This window comes from Hemitrygon akajei, chromosome 4 (genome assembly GCF_048418815.1).
Source record: "Hemitrygon akajei chromosome 4, sHemAka1.3, whole genome shotgun sequence".
NCBI lineage: Eukaryota > Metazoa > Chordata > Chondrichthyes > Myliobatiformes > Dasyatidae > Hemitrygon > Hemitrygon akajei.
The window spans coordinates 3091208-3110977 of record NC_133127.1 but is presented as its reverse complement, the minus strand read 5'-3'; the positions used below and the strand labels follow the sequence as shown (position 1 = coordinate 3110977).

General features: G+C 42.8%; 1 protein-coding gene across 2 annotated transcripts in view; it reads left to right on the top strand.

The window, feature by feature from the left end:
• LOC140726065 (disintegrin and metalloproteinase domain-containing protein 12-like) overlaps nucleotides 1–19770 on the top strand; it is a 315802-nt gene that overhangs the window by 172412 nt on the left and 123620 nt on the right. For both annotated transcript variants that reach the window (XM_073041991.1, XM_073041992.1), the window contains exon 9: nucleotides 9870–10036. In XM_073041991.1, the coding sequence (XP_072898092.1) occupies nucleotides 9870–10036 (167 nt within the window). The remainder of the gene's footprint in view (nucleotides 1–9869; nucleotides 10037–19770) is intronic.

Here is a 19770-nt window from a genome sequence, read left to right as displayed (position 1 = left end):
CTATCTATCTATCTATCTATCTACCAGGTTCCAGCCTTGTCCCCATATCCCTTGATTCCCCTATCCATAAGATACCTATCTAGCTCCTTCTTGAAAGCATCCAGAGAATTGGCCTCCACTGCCTTCTGAGGCAGTGCATTCCAGACCCCCACAACTCTCTGGGAGAAGAAGTTTTTCCTTAACTCTGTCCTAAATGACCTACCCCTTATTCTCAAAACATGCCCTCTGGTACTGGACTGTCCCAGCATCTGGAACATATTTCCTGCCTCTATCTTGTCCAATCCCTTAATAATCTTATATGTTGCAATCAGATCCCCTCTCAATCTCCTTAATTCCAGCGTGTACAAGCCCAGTTTCTCTAACCTCTTTGCGTAAGACAGTCCGGTCATCCCAGGAATTAACCTTGTGAATCTACGCTGCACTTCCTCTATAGCCAGGATGTCCTTCCTTAACCCTGGAGACCAAAACTGTACACAATACTCCAGGTGTGGTCTCACCAGGGCCCTGTACAAATGCAAGAGGATTTCCTTGCTCTTGTACTCAATTCCCTTTGTAATAAAGGCCAACATTCCATTAGCCTTCTTCACTGCCTGTTGCACTTGCTCATTCACCTTCAGTGACTGATGAACAAGGACTCCTAGATCTCTTTGTATTTCTCCCTTACCTAACTCTACACCATTCAGATAATAATCTGCCTTCCTGTTCTTACTCCCAAAGTGGATAACCTCACACTTATTCATATTAAACGTCATCTGCCAAGTATCTGCCCACTCACCCAGCCCATCCAAGTCACCCTGAATTCTCCTAACATCCTCATCACATGTCACACTGCCACCCAGTTTAATATCATCAGCAAACTTGCTGATGTTATTCTCAATGCCTTCATCTAAATCGTTGACGTAAATTGTAAACAGTTGTGGTCCCAATACCGAGCCCTGTGGCACCCCACTAGTCACCACCTGCCATTCCGAGAAACACCCATTCACCGTTACCCTTTACTTTCTAACTGCCAACCAGTTTTCTATCCATGTCAATATCTTCCCCCCAATGCCATGAGCTCTGATTTTACCCACCAATCTCCTATGTGGGACCTTATCAAATGCCTTCTGAAAATTGAGGTACACTACATCCACTGGATCTCCCTTGTCTAACTTCCTGCTTACATCCTCGAAAAACTCCAATAGATTAGTCAAGCATGATTTGCCCTTGGTAAATCCATGCTGGCTCAGCCTAATCCTATCACTGCTATCTAGATATGCCACTATTTCATCTTTAATAATGGACTCTAGCATCTTCCCCACTACTGATGTTAGGCTGACAGGACGATAGTTCTCTGTTTTCTCCCTCCCTCCTTTCTTAAAAAGTGGGATAACATTAGCCATTCTCTAATCCTCAGGAACTGATCCTGAATCTAAGGAACATTGGAAAATGATTACCAATGCTTCCGCAATTTCCAGAGCCACCTCCTTTAGTACCCTAGGATGCAGACCACCTGGACCTGGGGATTTGTCAGCCTTCAGTCCCATCAGTCTACTCATCACCGTTTCCTTCCTAATGTCAATCTGTTTCATTTCCTCTGTTACCCTATGTCCTTGGCCCATCCATACATCTGGGAGATTGCTTGTGTCTTCCCTATTGAAGACAGATCTAAAGTACTTATTAAATTCTTCTGCCATTTCTCTGTTTCCCATAACAATTTCACCCAATTCATTCTTCAAGGGCCCAACATTGTTCTTAACTATCTTCTTTCTCTTCACATACCTAAAAAAGCTTTTGCTATCTTCCTTTATATTCCTGGCTAGCTTGCGTTCGTACCTCATTTTTTCTCCCCGTATTGCCTTTTTAGTTAAGTTCTGTTGTTCCTTAAAAATTTCCCAATCATCTGTCCTCCCACTCACCTTAGCTCTGTTATACTTCCTTTTTTTTAATGCTATGCAATTTCTGACTTCCTTTGTTAACCACTGTGGCCCCTTTCCCCCCTTTGAATCCTTCCTTCTCCGGGGGATGAACTGATTTTGCACCTTGTGCATTATTCCCAAGAATACCTGCCATTGCTGTTCCACTGTCTTTTCTGCTAGGATATCCGTCCAGTTAACTTTGGCCAGCTCCTCCCTCATGGCTCCATAGTCTCCTTTGTTCAACTGCAACACTGACACCTCCGATCTGCCCTTATCCTTCTCAAATTGCAGATAAAAACTTATCATATTATGGTCACTACCTCCTAATGGCTCCTTTACTTCAAGATCGCTTATCAAATTCTGTTCATTACACAACACTAAATCCAGAATAGCCTTGTCCCTGGTCGGCTCTCGTACAAGCTGTTCCAAGAATGCATCCCGTAGGCACTCTATAAACTCCCTATCCTGGGGTCCAGCACCAACCTGATTCTCCCAGTTCACCTGCATGTTGAAATCCCCCATGACTACTGCAACATTACCTTTGCCACATGCCAATGTTAACTCCCTATTCAACTTGCACCCAATATCCATGCTACTGTTTGATGGCCTGTAGACAACACCCATTAGGGTCTTTTTGCCCTTACTGTTCCTTGGTTCTATCCACATAGACTCTACTTCTCCTGATCCTATGTCCCCCCCTTGCAAAGGACTGAATCTCATTCCTCACCAACAGGGCCACCCCACCCCGTCTGCCCACATTTCTGTCCCTACGATAGCACGCATACCCTTGTATATTCATTTCCCAGGTCTGATCTCCTTGCAGCCATGTCTCCGTTATCCCAACAACATCATAGTTACTCATTCGCACCTGAGCTTCAAGCTCATCCGCCTTATTTCTAACACTTCGTGCATTCAGATATAGAATTCTTAGCCCATTTCTCCTCTCTCTGTTTAAATCTCTGCCTATTGTGCTTAACCCAGCTCCCTGAACTCCCATCGGGCTATACGCCCCTTGAATTTTGTTGTCCTTCCTAAATTTACTTATTCTTTCTGCACATTTAACTCCATGTTCCATCAGACCATCCCTCTGTACATGTGTCCTCCTTATCACTTGTTCCGCCTCACCTTTCTCTACTACACACTTAATACTCCAGAACCGTGTAGTCCCCACCTGTCCTTTATTCTTCATCTCGCTATCCTCTCTCACATTCTGGATCCCAGCCCCCTGCAAATTTAGTTTAACCCCCCCCCCCCCCCCGAGAAGCACTAGCAAACTTTCCTGCAAGAATGTTAGTACCGCTCCAGTTCAGGTGTAAACCGTCCCTTCGGAACAGATCCCACCTTCCCTGGAACAAAGCCCAATTATCTACAAACCTGAAGCCCTCCCTTCTGCACCATCCTCTCAGCCACGTATTAATCTGTATAATCCTTCTGTTCCTTGCCTCACTCACACGTGGCACAGGTAGCAATCCTGAGATTGTTACCCTGGAGGTCCTGCCCTTCAGCTTCACACCTAGCTCCCTGAACTCACTACACTGGACCCCCTCACTCATCCTACCCACGTCGTTGGTCCCTACATGGACCACAACATCTGGGTTCTTGCCCCCCCTCTCGAGAATAACCTGCACCCGATCTGAGATGTCTCGGACCCCGGCACCAGGGAAGCAACATACCATCCGAGATTCTCGATGTTCCCCACAAAATCTCTTATCCGCCCCCCTGACTATAGAATCCCTTATCACTACCGCTCTCTTCTCTTCCCTCCTCCCCTTCCTAGTGGGGGGTCCAACCTCAGTGCTAGAGACAGGACCACTGTAACTTGTTCCTGGTAGGTCATCCCCACCAACAGTATCCAAAACGGTATACTTATTGTTGATGGGAACGGCCACAGGGGTGCTCTGCTCTCTCTGTCTGCACCCCCTGCCTCTCTTGACTGTCACCCATTTGCCTACCTCCTGACTTTTCGGTGTGACTACCTCCCGATAACTCTTATCTATCTCTGCCTCTGCCTCCCGAATGATCCGTAGTTCATCCAGCTCCTGCTCCAATTCCCTAACTCGGTCTGATAGGAGCTGCAGCTGGATGCACCTATTGCAGGTGTGGTCATCAGGGACAACTGTGTTGACCCTGACCTCCCACATACTGCATACGGAGCACACCACTGCTCTAACTGTCTCCCCCATTACCTGATCCCAGATTATTCAGAATAAATGAAAAAAGTACCTACTGACCTTACCTTTTTACCTCAGCAAGCACGTACTCAGGCTCACTGATTTCCTCTCACCGAAGTCCCCTTGCACCGAAGCCTGCTGAGCCAAAGCCCAGCACTCTGCTCCCACGCACCCCGCTGCCCGCTCCTGAAAGTGGGCCTCTTTTTAAACTCTGCGCTTGCCGCTGATGTCACCCGCGCCTACACAGTTTTACCTTCCTCCTCAGGTACTGTCCAGGTAGGTCAGACGGTCTCGGCCTACCTACAACGGCTGATCCTCCAATCTCCAGTCGTCTGTCGACCTCGAGCACTTCTTGCTCCCGCTCCGCTTTTGAAAGATCATTTCTAATGCCACCACAATCTCTAACACCACCTTTTTGAAATTTGAAATTGAAATTGAAATATCTTTATTGTCATTGCATAGTACAATTTGTCATGCACCAATACAGAGAAAATGAGTTTGCAACTCTCGTACTCAATGCTATAAAACAACAAATAAAATAAATAAACAATAAAGAACCCTAGAGTGCAGTTCATCTGGTCTGGGTGACTTGTATACCTTTAGATATATTGCAGTTTGGTGTAAACCTAATAAGGTGGCATCAGAGTAGAATTTTATCTTCCCTGATAAAGATTGGGTCAGCCACAGTGTAAAAGGTTTGGACTGAGAGAACTTGTGAAATGTGTCTGAGAGCTTCTGTTATCAAGAACAGCATTGTATAAGAACAGGGTGTTTGGCCCACAATGTGGATCAAATTGGGATTGGCCAGACTGCACTTAGAGTATTGTGAGCAGTTTTGGGCTCCTTATCTATGAAAGGATGTGCTGGCATTGGAGAGGGTCCAGATGAGGTTCATGAGAATGATTCAGGAAATGAAAGAGTTAATATGTGAGGAGTGTGTGACAAATCTAGGCCTTTACTTGCTGGAGATTAGAAGAATGATGGCGATCTGATTGACAACCATCGAATATTGAAAGGCCTTGATAGAGTGGATGTGGAGAAGATGTTTCCTACAGTCAGGGAATCGAGGACCCAGGGCACAGCCTCAGAGTAGAGGGGCATCCCTTTAAAAAGAAGATGAGGATGAATTTCTTTAGGCAGAGGCTGGTGAACCTGTGGAATTCAATGGTGGAGATGGCTGTGCAGGCCAAGTCACTGAGTATATTTAGATCGAAGGTTGACAGGATCTTGATTAGTAAGGTTGTCAAAGGTTAAGGGGAAAAAGCAGGTGAATGGTGTTGATAGGGATAATAAATCAGCCTTGATGGAATGGGGAAATAGATTTGTTGGGCTGAACAGTCTAATTCTGCTCCTATGTCTGACGGTCTATTGTGTTGAACCAATTCAATTAGAAATCAAATAGCCAACTCAGCTAATCCCTTCTGGCTACACAAAGCCCATATCCCTCCATCCTCTGCACATTAACATAACTATCCTAGATCCTCTTCAACACCCTTCCTTCACCACCACTGGCAGAATATTCTAACCACCCACCATTTGTCCTGCACATCGCCTTTGAATTTACCCCTTTCCTTTCAATGCATGGCCCCTGGTATTAGACATTTCAAACTTGCAACAATTTTTGCTTAGTTACCTTCAATTCCTCTTCACGTGTAGTGACTTGAGTTTCCAGATCTTTAAGTTTTCCCAAAAATGACATCATTTCATTACTATTCTTTTCCAGTTGGTCTTTAATTGAATTCAGAGTCCGAGCCATATCTTCAGCCCACAGTGGCATTTCATCAGATCTTTTCTTTTGCATCTTTCCTTTCCCGTTGCCTTTATCACTAGGTTCAGACAAGTTCTTCCCACTACTCAAAGACATATTGTTCCCCTTCAAGAATCAGCAACTAAAGATTTTAAATTTGAAGTTTAAACTAGGGGGAAAGGAACAAAACTGGGAGCAGCACAGAAACTGCTGTTACTCCATTCAGAGACAGGCACAATCTCTTGATGGGTTAAGGCATACTCGTCTGCTAACCTAGCAGACACAGAAAGGATTGTAGCCTCTTTCTCCTCTAAGTATGTCCTTATGTCAACAGGGACACAGCTTTTAAACTTTTCAACCAAAATCAACTCTTTTAAGTTGTTAATATCCCCATCTGCCCCTTTTGAGGTACACCGACGACTGAAGTACACCTGTTTTTCATGGGCAAACTCCATATATGTTTGGTTCCAAGACTTCCTCAAATCTCGAAACTTTTGTCCGTATGCCTCTGGAACCAACTCATAAACCTTAAGCACAGCATCTTTCACTGTGTTATAATCAGTTGCCCCTTCAAGAGTCAGAGCAGAATACACTTGCTGGGCTTTCCCTTCAATTACACTTTGTAGCAAAACAGCCCACTGGTCCCTCGGCCACTGTTGATTCTGAGCCACTTTTTCAAAATACAGGAAGTACTTATCAACTTCTGCTTCATCAAACAGAGGTACCAACTTAATTTCTCGACTGACACTAAACCCACCACCAAGGTCTGGCATTTGACCTCTTTGCTGCCATCTCTCCTTCTTGAACTCTTTGATTTACCCTCTACTTCTTATGAGGCTTTTATTTCTTTAATTCTTAAAAAGGATAAAGATTCTACTGATTGTGCCTCATATGGACCTATTTCATTATTGAATGTTGATGCTAAGATCCTGTCAAAGATAATGGCCAATTGGTTGGAAAATATTTTGGGTAAAATTATTTTTAAAGATCAAACAGGCTTTATAAAGGATCGTTATTCCTTTTCAAATGTTTGAAGATTATTTAACATTATATATTCATCTTCTTTTAAAACTTCACAATGTGTCATCTCTTTGGATGCTGAAAAAGCATTCGATTGAGTTGAATGGAAATATTTATTTAGTGTTTTAGAGAAATTTGTGTCACAACGTGGAGGGGGATCCAAATGCAGGACACAAACACGTTTTGTAAGGTTAACTAAATAGAGTTTATTACTATTTACAAGGAGAGCCGTGACACAAGGATGAAACAGAGAGATATCAAGGAGAGCAAAGAGGAAGTGGGAATAGGCGTAATGGACAAGGACTCGGGCCTGGGACTAGGCTGGGACTCAGGGTCTGGGGGCTAGAACTTGGAGCTCAGGGATCAGAGCCAGGGCTTGGAACATGGACCTCAGAGCTTGATACTTGATGTGTGGAATACCAGAGCCAGGACTTGACTTGAGCACAGGAACACAGAACACAGAGCCAGGACCCCTCCTTGGGAACAGGACATAGAGCCGGGGCTTTACACAGAGTCAGGACCCCTCCTGTGGGGACAGAACATAGGGCTGGGATTCATACATGGAACACAAATGACAGTCCACTTGAGTAGCGGCAAAAGGCCTGCCTATTGAGCGGGATACGAGATGAGAAAACAATGACAGTCCATTTGAGTAGCAGCAAATGGCCTGCCTGCTGAGTTGGATACAAGAAAACAACGATAGTCCATTCGAGTAGTGGCAAACGGCCTGTCTACTGAGTTGGATACGAGACGACACACCAATGGACGGTACTATAACTGGGCCTGTTTGCTCCAAGCAGTGGGAGCTCTTGACTCACCCTGGCGGGTTAACCTTGCCCTGACCCGCTCTGGCAAGGGAAGGTGGCTTGCTGGCACTTGCTTCGGGAGGAGACTTGGCTTGCTTCGGCAAGAAACTTAGTTGGCTCCTGCTAGATGACTTGGGCTCGCACCGGCTTCGGTGACTTCATTAAAGCTCCGTAACATTCTCGCCCTGAACGGCTGAAGCCGGAGACATAAAAACTGCTGGTTCGGTCGAGAGTAAATTGCCTTTAATCACCGAGCCTGAGGGACACGGAAAAACCGGGAATTAAAGGGAAACCAGAAGTCAACGGTCCGGATCGTAACACAACCTAGGTAAATTTAAAGGGAACCCAATCCGGACCATGACAATTTGGTTTTGGTGTTAATTTTAAAAATTGGATTAGAATGATATATAAAGTTCCTATTGCTACTGTCATTACTAATAACTGTAGACCCCTTTTTTTTAGCTTTCACGGGGGACAAGAGAAGGTTGTCCATTAAGTGCTTTGTTATTTAACTTAATATTAGAACCCCTTGCTATCGCTCTTCGTGAAGCTAAAGATATTCATGGAATTCTTGTGAATGAGACTATTCATAAGATTTCTCTTTACGCCGATGATTTACTGGTTTATATATCTAATCCTGAGGAATCTATCCCTGCCTTGCTAAAATTATTTAATGAATTTGGAGATTTTTCAGGATATAAAATAAATTATAATAAAAGTGAACTGTTTCCTTTAAATGAATCTGTTTCTATATATGATAATACTCCTTTCAAAGTTACGGATTCTTTTAGATATTTAGGCATTATAATCAGTAAAAAATATAAGGATTTTTATAAAGCTAATTTTGTTTCCTTGGTAGATTCTATGAAGCATTTATTTAGTAGATGGAACCCTCTTACATTTTCACTTGCTGAATATCCATATAGTCCATATAGTCAAAATATCCCTATAGTCATCCATATAATCAAAATTATGATTTTATCAAAATTTTTATATTTCAGAATATCCCTTTTTTTTGACTAAGAAGTTTTTTGATTGGATTGATTCTATTATCTCATTTTTTTATTTGGAATGATAAAAGACCAAGAATTAGTAAATGTCACTTACAAAATTTGAAAAAGGATGGAGGTCTTGCTTTGCCTAATTTAAGAATGTATTACTGGGCTGTTAATGTGCGATATACGTCCTTTTGGTTACACTGGGTTGATAAGAATGAACAGCCAATTTGGGTAGACTTGGAATTGAAAGCTGTGAAACAGTTTTATTTAAACTCGTTGTTGGGAGCTGCTTTACCTATACAATTAGCTAAAGTTGCTAATTTAAATTTATACCCTGTGATTAAGTATTCTTTACAAATTTGACTCCAGTTCTGTAATTTTTTTATCTTAAAAAAGTTAAACTTTGTAGTTGAATTTATTGAAATTATTTTTTTTAAGCCTTCTTTGAGAGATCCAATTTTTTAACTTTGGAAAGTATACGGGAGGATGTACATAGGTTATATGCAAATACTATGCCATTTTATATAAGGGACTTAAGCATCCATGTTTTTTTGGTATCCGCGGGAGGTCCCGGAACAAATCCCTCGCGGATAAGGAGGGTGGACTGTTCTTGGATTTTCAGAAGGCCTTTGACGAGGTGCCGAACATGAGGCTGCTTAACAAGATAAGAGCCCTCAGTATTTCAGAAAGGATACTAACAGGGATAGAAGATTGGCTGACTGCCAAGAGGCTAAGTGTGGGAATAAAAGGGATCTGTTCTGGGTGGATGCCAGTGACAAGTAGTGTTCTGCAGCAGTTAGAATTGGGACCGCTTCTTTTCACATTATATGTCAATGATTTGGATGATGGAATTGATGGCTTTGTGGCCAAGTTTGCAGACGATACGAAGATAAGTGGAGGGACAACTGGTGTTGAGGAAGCAGGGAATGGACAGGGATGAGATGCCAGATGGTGGTGAATCTGTGGAATTCACTGCTGTGGATGGGTATTCTTAAAGCAAATGTTGATAGATTCCTGACTGGTCTGATTGATTACAGGGAGAAGGTAGGAGAACGGAGTTGAGAGGTTAATAATCAGCCATGATAGAATGGCAGAGCAGTCTCGATGGGCCAAGTGACCTCATTCTGCTCCTATGTCTTATGGTCTCCTAGTCTATTTGGGCTTCTGTCCATTGGGCCCATTGGTTCTTGGTAGATCCAGTGAGCAGCTCTTCACTCTTCTCCCTGCAGTATTACAGACCATTTAACATCCGGATCGCTCTGATTGGAGTTGAGGTGTGGACCCAGGACCAAGTCACAGTGGACAAGAAAGCTGGGAAAATGCTGACCCAATTCCTTCAGTGGAGAAAGAATAGCCTGCTCCCACGGCTGTACAACGACAATGCACAGCTTGTTCTGTAAGTACTTCACACCATCTCTCTCATAAACCCCTGTCATTCTGCAGTAGGTAACTGTGAATCTTTTCACTCATTGTCAGAATGTTGACATCTCTGGAAGGAGAACATTTAGCGGACACTCTTTAAGAAGGGAGGGAGGCAGAAGAAAGGAAATTATATTATCATGGCTACTTGATTATCCCTTTCTACTACCTTCACCCAGCCTTTGGTACTCCGATTAACCTAGATCCCATTATACTTTGACACAATGGTTACTCTAAAACCCACCAACCTTTGACACCCTGATTGATCTAGAACATATCAACATTTGATACCCTGATAAATTTAGAACCCGTCAGTCCTTGACACCCTGATTAATTTAGAACCCAGACTAATCTGGAACCTATCAACTGTGACACTCAGGCTAATCTAGACCTCATCTATCCTTGACCCCCTGATTAATCTAGAACCTGATGAATCTAGAACCCATTACCACCACCTTAAATATAACCAATGACTTGGACTGCTCAGCTTTCTGCGACAATCATCCACTGGGTAAGGAAATTCTTCCTCACCTCTGTTCTAAACTGACATTCCTCTATTCTGAGGCTGTGTCCCCTGGTCCTATGCTTCCCCAATGTAGGAAACATCCTCTCAATAGGTATCAGTGAGATTCCTCCCCCGCCCTTCTAAACTCCAGCAAGTACAGATGTTGGAATCCATTACTAAGGATGAGGATTTGGTGGCACATAATAAAGTAGACCAAAATCACCATGGTTTCCTTAAGGGAAAATCTTGCTTGCAAGTCTGTTGTGATTTTTTGAAGAAGTAACAAGCAGGATAGAAAGACAGAGAATTGGTGGACGTTGCGTATTCGATTTTCAGAAGGTCTTTGACAAGGTGCTGCACATGAGGTTGCTTAGCAAGGTAAGATCCCATGGAATTACAGGAAATATACTAGCATGGAGAGTAGGGGAGCCATGTACAGCTCAGGGCATTCCGGACTTCAGAATTCAATTCCGGTGCTATTCTCTACAGAGACTGTGTACATCCTTCCCATGGAATTAGAGTTTTCTCTAATTTCCTCCCACAGTCCAAAGACATACCAGCTGGGTTAATTAGTCATTGTACATTGTCCCATGATGAGGTTAGAGTTCGTGGGGTTTGTCAGTAGTTACTGGACCCACTCCACACTGTATCTAATAAAGAAATGACATTGGCAAGAGGCAAAGAGTCAGAATAAATGGGGGCTATTCTGGTTGGCTGTCGATAGCTAGCGGTGTTCTGTAGAGGCCAGTTTTGGGAATTCTTCTTTTCGGGTTATATGTCAGTGAATTAGATGACAGAATTAATGCTTTGTTGCCAAGTTTGCAAATGATACAAAGATAGGTGGAGGGGTAGGTAGTGTTGAGGAAGCAGAGAGTCTGCCGAAAGACTGTGGGAAAATGGGCAAAGATGTGGCATTTGAAATATGGTGAATGCAAGTGTATTTTCATACACTTTGCCAGCAAGAATAAAGGCATAGATGATTTTCTAAACGGTTAGAAAATTCAAAAATCAGAAGTGAATAGGGACTTGGGAGTCCTTGTGCAGGTTAACCTGCTGGTTGAGGTGGTGGTAAGGAAGGCAACTGCAATGTTAGCAATCATTTTGAGAGGACTAGAATATAAGAGCAAATATGTGATGCTGCTTTACTGCACTTATAGTATTGTGAGCAGTTTTGGACTTATATCTGAGTAAAGATGTGCTGGCTTTGGAGAGTGTCATGGAATTATTCCAAGAATGAAAGGGATAACAAATGAGGAGCATTTGATGACCTGTACTCATTGGAGTTCAGAAGAATTGGGGGGGATCACATTGAAACCTATCGAATCTTGAAAGGTCCAGATAGAATCAAAATGGAGAAGATGTTTCCTCTAGTTGGAGAGTCTAGGACCAAAGAGCACAGCCTCAAAATAGAAGGGTGTCTCTTAAGTACAGAGATGAGGAGAAATTTCTTTAGCCAGATAGTGATGAATCTGTGTAATTCATTGCCACAGACTGTCATGGAGGCCCAGTCATTGGGTATATTTAGAGTGGAGGTTGATAGGTTCTTGATTAGTAAGGGTGTCAAAGGTTATGGAGAGTAGGTTGGAAAATGGGTTTGAGAAGGATGATGGAATGGCAGAGTTAACTCGATGGGAAAGGTGGCCTAATTCTACTCCTATGTCTTTTTCGTCTTAGGATCATCTTTAGTTGCATTTGAGCAGTTGTTGATGTGTTGTCATTGGAGAGGATCCAGAGGAGGTTCATGAGAATGATTCTGCAAACAAAGGGGTTAACATATGAAGAGCATTTGGCAGCTTTGGGCCTGTGTTCACTGGAATTTAGAAGAATGCTGGGGGGGGGGGAATCTCATTAAGGCATATTGAATGTTGACAGGACTGGATAGGGTGGATGTGGAGAGGATGTTTCCTCTGGTGGGGGTATCCAGAACTAAAGGACACAGCCTCAGAATTGAGGAGCGTCCCTTTAGGACGACTTGACTTTATTTATTTCTTACATAACAACTCCATCTAAATGTGCAATGTGCAATCAGAGTAATTAATAATTTATAATAAATAGAACAGTCAATGTAATATAGAGTACACTCAAATCAGCGTGAGTTCATCAATCTGATGGCCTGGTGGAAGAAGTTGACCCAGAGCCTGTTAGTCCTGGTTTTTATGCTGTGGTACCATTTCCCGGATGGTAGCAGCTGGAATAGATTGTGGTTGGGATGACTTGGATCCCCAGTGATCCTACAGGCCTTTTTTACACACCTGTCCTTGAAAATGTCCTTACAAAGGTAAGGAGTATTTTTTTTTAGCCGGAGAGTAGTAAATCTGTGGAATGATCTGCCACAGACTGTGATGGAGAACATATCCGTATGTATATTTCAGGTGGAAGTTGATAGTTTTCTGATCAGTCAGGGTATCAAAGGATATGGTGAGAAGGCAGATGTATGGGGTTGAGTGGGATCCAGAGTCAGCCATGATGAAATGGCAGAGCAGATTCGATTCAAGTTCTCAGCTGTGGCGTGATTCCGGGCAAACCTTGGGTGTTCTCACCTGAGACACGATTCTCATTGAGTGCCTTGGGTTCTCACTTGAGGCATGATTCTAGGAGACACATGGGCAATCTCACCCAAAAAGTGATTCTGGGTGATTCCTGGGAGTTCTCACCTGAAGTGTGAATACCAGGCGTTCTCACCAGATACATGATTCTGGGTAAATCCTGAGTTTTCTCACCTGAAGTGTGGTTCTGTGTGAATCCTGGGCAGTCTCTCCTGAGGTGTGACTCTGAACAAACCCTGGGTGTTCTCAACCTGAACTCTCAATGTTGCACTTTTAAATGACCCCCATTTGTTGGAGACAGGAAATACTGCAGAGGCTAGGATCTTGAACATTTCTAGGATGCCTGTTTTAACCATGTCCTGTCTTATGATATTGAAATCAGTTCAAATCCTCAATTTTAAGGCCATCTTTATCCTGTCTCAAAACTACCTTGATTCTTGTGGCATGAAACTTACTACTCCCAAATGTATTTTCCATTGACACTCCAGCACCTATCCTGCTACATTTCCTAAGATTAGGTCCAGTGTTGCTCCCTCTCTAATAGGTCTGTCTATGTATTAGCTCAAAAGAGAATAGTAAAATAAGATGAGAAAGAAAAGGGCTGTCAGAAGGGTCTCTCTCTTTGAAGAAGGTATTGAGGGAGTGGTTAAGTGGCAAATGACATTTATGCAGTCTTAGACCATGATTATCTCTGACATGGGAACAGCCAACCTCCACTCTTGACATTTCAATTATGTGATCAGGTCCCTCACTATCAATATCTTACGAGTAACCATTGGCTAGAAAGCCGACTGTACGGGCCATATAATTACCAGGACTATAAGAACGGGTCATGAAATAAGTGTCTGGTAGGACTTAACTCTTGACACCTCAGGGTCTACAAAGTGCAGGTCAGGAGGTTAATGAAACACTGTCTGAATGAGTGTAGTGCCAACAATTCTGAGAAGTTTGGTACCATGATTTGCACCACAGATATACTGATGGAGACTGCCCATTCCAAGTTGGAAAGCAGGATTTCCAATATACCAAGTATTTAGATATGCACTCTCACTGATCTTCTGTATTAGTATATAATGTAATATAATATAAAACTCTACCCTTTTGTGCTAGCCATTTCAGCCCTGGGAAAAAGCCTCTGACTATCCACACGATCAATGCCTCTCATCATCTTATACACCTCTATAGATGAAAAGATGGCTTTGTTGCAAAGTTTGCAGATGATATGAAGATTTGTGGAGAGGTAGGTAATGTTGAGGAAACAGGTAGGCTGCAGATGGACTTAGACCGATTAGGAGAATGGGCAAAACAGTGGCAAATGAAATATAATGTTTGGAAAATACATGGTCATGTACTTTGGTAGAAGAAATAAATGTGCAGACTATTTTCTAAATAGGGAGAAAATCCAAAAATCTGAGATGCAAAGGGACTTGGGAGCCCTTGTGCAGAACACCATGAAGGTTAACTTGCAGGTTGAGTCGGTGGTGAGGAAGGCAAATGCCATTTTAGCATTAATTTCAAGAGGTCTAGAATACAAGAGCAGAGATGTGATGCTGAGGCCTTACCTTGAGAACTGTTAACAGTTCTGGGCTCTTCACCTATGAAAGGGTGTGCTGGTATTGGAAATGGTTCAGAGTAGGTTCACAAGGATGATTCCGGGAATGAAAGCTTTTTCAGATTAGGAACGTTTTATGGCTCTGGGTCTGTACACACTTGAATTCAGAAGGATGAGGAGGGACCTTATTGAAATATTTCAAATGTTTAAAGGCCTAGACATGGTAGATGTGGAAAGGATGTTTCCCATGGTGGGAGAGTCTAGGACAAGTAGGCACAGTCTCAGGATAGAGGGACGTTCATTTAAAACAGAGATGCAGAGAAATTTCTTTAGCCATATGGTGATGAATTTGTGGAATTTATTACCACAGGCAGCTGTGGAGACTAGTCATGGGTGTAATTAAGGCAGAGCTTGATTGGTTCTTGATTGGACATGGCATCAAAGTGGGACTGAGGAGGGAAAGAAAAAGGATCAGCCATGACTGAATGGCAGAACAGACTGATGGACCAAATGGCCTAATTCTGCTCCTATGTCTCATGGTCTTATCTAAAGCTCCTTACTTTTAGACTCCATATACTTAGCACTAAAGACAGACATCCTATAGGTCCTTCCTAGTTAGCTGCTGTACACACAGACCAGACCCTAATACACCATGATCCACAGATCCCTAGATCCTGCACCATTTTGTAATCTTCCTGCGCTTAAATACTAATCTGCTCCTTCATTCCTTCTTTCACAATGCCTAGAGTCCTCGAGACATGCAGCACAGAAACAGGCTGTTCAACACAACTGGTCCGTGCCAGGCAAAGTGCCCCATTTGCCAGTTCTAGTCATGTACCTGTGCAAATGTGTTACAAAAGTTGTTACTCTAGCTGCTCCAACCACTTGTTCTGGCAGCTAATTCCACAGAGATACACCCTTTGTGTAAAAACTTTGCTCCTGATTCTCCCTTCCAAGACTATGCCTATCTTTTCCTGGGACTGTTCCATTTTGAGGGAAGCCTGGTTAAGGATGAAACATCAGACCATAAGATATAGGAGTAGAATGCTACCAAAGTGCATGACCATACACTTCCCAACACTGTATTCCACCTGCCATGTCTTTGCCCATTTTCCTAATCTGTCTAGGTCCTTCTGTTGTCTCTCTGCTTCCGCAACTCCAGCTACGGTGCCTATAAAATTATTCACCCCCCCCCCAGAAGTTTTCATTTTTATTGTTTTATAGCATTGAATCACAGTGGATTTAATTTGGCTTTTTTTGACATTGATCAACAGAAAAAGACTATTTTGTGTCAAAGTGAAAACAGATCTCTACAAGGTGATCTAAATTAATTACAAATTGATTGCATAATATGACACACCAAATCATCACTGGTGCAGCCAATTGGTTTTAGAAGTCACATGATTAGTTAAATGGAGATCTGTTTTTGGAGACTTGTGTGTAGTCAAGCTGTTTGAATTGATTGTGGTAAAAATACACCTGTATCTGGAAGGTCCAACTGCTGTTGAGTCAGTATCCTGGAAAAAACTACACCATGAAGACAAAAAACACTCCAAGCAACTTCACGAAAAGGTTACTGAAAAGCACAAGTCAGGAGATGGATACTAGAAAATTTACAAGTCATTGAATATTCCTTGGAGTACAGTTAAGTTAATCATCAAGAAATGGATAGAATATGGCACACTGTAAATCTGATGAGAGCAGACTGTCCTCAAAAACTGAGTGACCTTGTAAGAAAGGGACTAGTCAGGGAGGCCACCAAGGCACCTATGACAACTCTGGAGCAGTTAGAAGCTTCAGTAGCTGAGATGGGAGAGACTGTGCATACAACTGTTGCCCAGGTGCTTCACCAGTCACAGCTTTATGGGTGATTGTCAAAGAGAAAGCTACTGTTGAAAATTCATGTGAAATCTCATTGAGAGTTTGCCAGAAGAGGTGTGGGAGACCCTGAAGTCAGGTGGAAGATGGTTCTATGGTCTGATTAAACCAAAATTGAGCTTTTTGGCTATCAGACTAAATGCTATTTTGATGTAAGCCAAACACTGCACATCGTCAGGAACAGACCATCCCTACTGTGAAGCATGGTGGTGGCTGCATCATGCTGTGGGGATGCTTCACTGCAGCAGGCCCTGGAAGGCTTGTGAAGGTAGAGGGTAAAATGAATGCAGCAAAATACAGGGAAATCCTGGAGAAAAACCTGAAGCAGCCTGCAAGAGAACTGCGACTTGGGCGAAGATTTGTTTTCCAGCAAGACAATGACCTCAAACATAAAGCCAAAGCTACACAGCTTTGACCTCAAAGTTAAAACAACAAAGTTAATGTCCTGCAATCCGATCTCAATGCAATTGAGAATTTGTGGCTGGACTCGAAAAGAACTGTTCAGTCATGATCCCCATGCAATCTGACAGATCTTGAACAGTTTTGTGAAGAAGAATGGGGAAAAAAATTCAAGTGAATAGGTGTGCAAAACTGATGGAGACCTATGCACACAGACTCAAGGCTGTAATTGCTGCCAAAGGTGCATCTGCTAAATACTGACTTGGAGGTGGCAAATACTTGTGCAATCAATTATTGTGTTTTATATTTATAATTAATTTAGATCACTTTGTAGAGATCTGTTTTCTCTTGATCAGTGTCAAAAAGCCAAATTAAATCCATTGTGATTCAATTTTGTAAAACAATAAAACATGAAAATCTCCTGGGGGGGGGGTGACTTTTTTTTATCTTCACATCATCTGCAAACTTTGCAACAAAGCTATCAATTCCAACATCCAAATCATTGATATATAATGTAAAAAGAATTGGGCTCAACACAGACCCCCATCGAACACCATTAGTCACTGGCAGCCAACCAGAAAAGGCTCCCTTTATTCCCACTGTTTGCCTCTTGCCAATCAGCCACTGCTCTATCCATGCTAGAATCTTTCCTGTAATACCATGGGTTCATAGCTTGTTAGGCTGCCTTGTGTGGAACTTTGTCAAAGGCCTTCAGAAAATCCAAGTACACAACATCTGTCTACCCTGCTTGTTATTTCTTCAAAGAATTCCAACAGATTTGTCAGGCAAGATTTTCCATTGAGGAAACTATGCTGACTGTGATCTATTTTATCATGTGTTTCCAAGTTCCCTGAGACCTCATTCTTAATAATTGACTCCAATATCTTCCCAACCACTGAGGTCAAACTAACTGGCCTGTAGTTTCCTTTCTTCTCCCTCTCTCCCTTCTTGAAGAGTGGAGTGACATTTGCAGCTTTCCAGTCTTCTTGAAGCATTCTAGAACCTACTGATTCTTGAAAGATCTTTTCTACTTCTGGGGCACCAATGCCATTGACAACTATAATATCAAATATTCTCGTTTTAACCTGCTATGGCTGAGAACCACAACTGCTTCTTTGATGTGTGCAGTCAGCGATGAAGTTCTAATGCGATTGAACAATCTATCACTGCTTAAATCTGACAGGCACAGACTGGACTGTGGCCAGCACACAGCCCCTTTAAGAAGCCAGTAACAAGAGATGAGTAGATGGTGTGTTTAATAAAAGCAAGGTTTATGACTCCCAATACCAACTGACTTGCTGGCAAACGTACAGTCTCTAGCAAATAAAATGGCCAATCTCAGATCTCGGGTGTTTTATCAGAGGGACGTTAGGAACACACATGTCCTTTGTTCTATGGAATCTTGGGTTAACCCCTTCCATGCCAGACACATTAAATCAAATAGGCGAGTTTACAATGCATCTCAAGTTAGGTCACCTGAGTCTCTCAAAAGCAGAGGTAGAGGTGTATGCCTCATGATCAGCTCCTCATAGTGTACTACTGTGTCAGTGATGTGGCAATATTGGTCAGCAGATCTGGAATACTACATAGATACCAGCCATTTTACCTGCCTGCTGGAGATTTCAGGATCATTATAGTAGCAGTGTACATTCCATCTCAGGCCAATGTCAAACAGACTCTCGATGAACTGAGGAATGTGATCAATAGGCATGAAACAGCAGACCCTGATGCCTTCCCCAGCATTTTGGGGGATGTTAACTAGGTCAGCTTGAAAAAGTCACTAAATAATTACCATCAACAAATCACCTGAAGAACCAGAGGAAGCAGCACACTGGAGTCCTGTTACACCGCCATCAATAGTTCTCATCGCTCTATCCCACACCCTCAAGTCTGATCACCTGGCTGTACTTCTCCCTGCGTATTGGCAGAGACTGAAGATTGCAGCATCAGTAGTGAGGACCCAGGAGGTATGGACCAGGGAGCCATAGGAACTTTTACAGGACTGCTTTGAATTGGTGGCCTGGACTGTGCTCAGGGAGTCACCTTTGAGCTTGGATGAGTATGCTGCAGTTGTCACCGACTTCATTGAAATCCGTGTGGATGAGTGTGTGCCGACAAAGACTTACTGTTCATTCCCAAACCAAAATCTGTAAATGAACTTGGAGGTACGTCGTCTGCTGAGGGCTAGATCTGTGGCACTATAAGTCTGGGGATCCAGGTCGGTATAAGGAATCCAGGTATGACTTGGGCTAGAGCCAGGGCTATTTCAAGAATGAAGAAATAATTCTGGGAGAGTTTGGAGGCAACATCGGATGTACGTCAACTCTGGCAGGGTTTGTGGGACATTACTTCCTACAAAGCGAAACCCAACATCATGAATGGCAGTGATATTTCAGTACCAGACGAGCCCAATGTCTTTTATGCTTTTTGATTTTTTCTACCTTTTACATTGCAACTCATCCTGTTGACTACAATTTTGCCCTGTCATCAGCCTCTCTTCACTACACAGTGCTTCTGTTTGTAAACTAGCTACCTCATCTTCAGCACTATCAGCCACCTTTCCTGCGATACTCCCTGCATTGAAATATGCAGTATACTAGAAATAGCGCAGGATACTAGTCACACCATGCTCAACCTTTTGATTCCTAACTTTGTCTGAGGTCTTACCAACACCTGTCTCCACTAACTGTTGTGGCACGCTGGTTCCCATCCCCCTGTAACTCTCGGGATGGGCAATAAATGCTGGTTTAGCTGGCAATGCCCACATCCCCTAAATGAATAAAAAATAAATGAAATTTATAAAATTAGTCAGCTCTATCCATAATATCCAA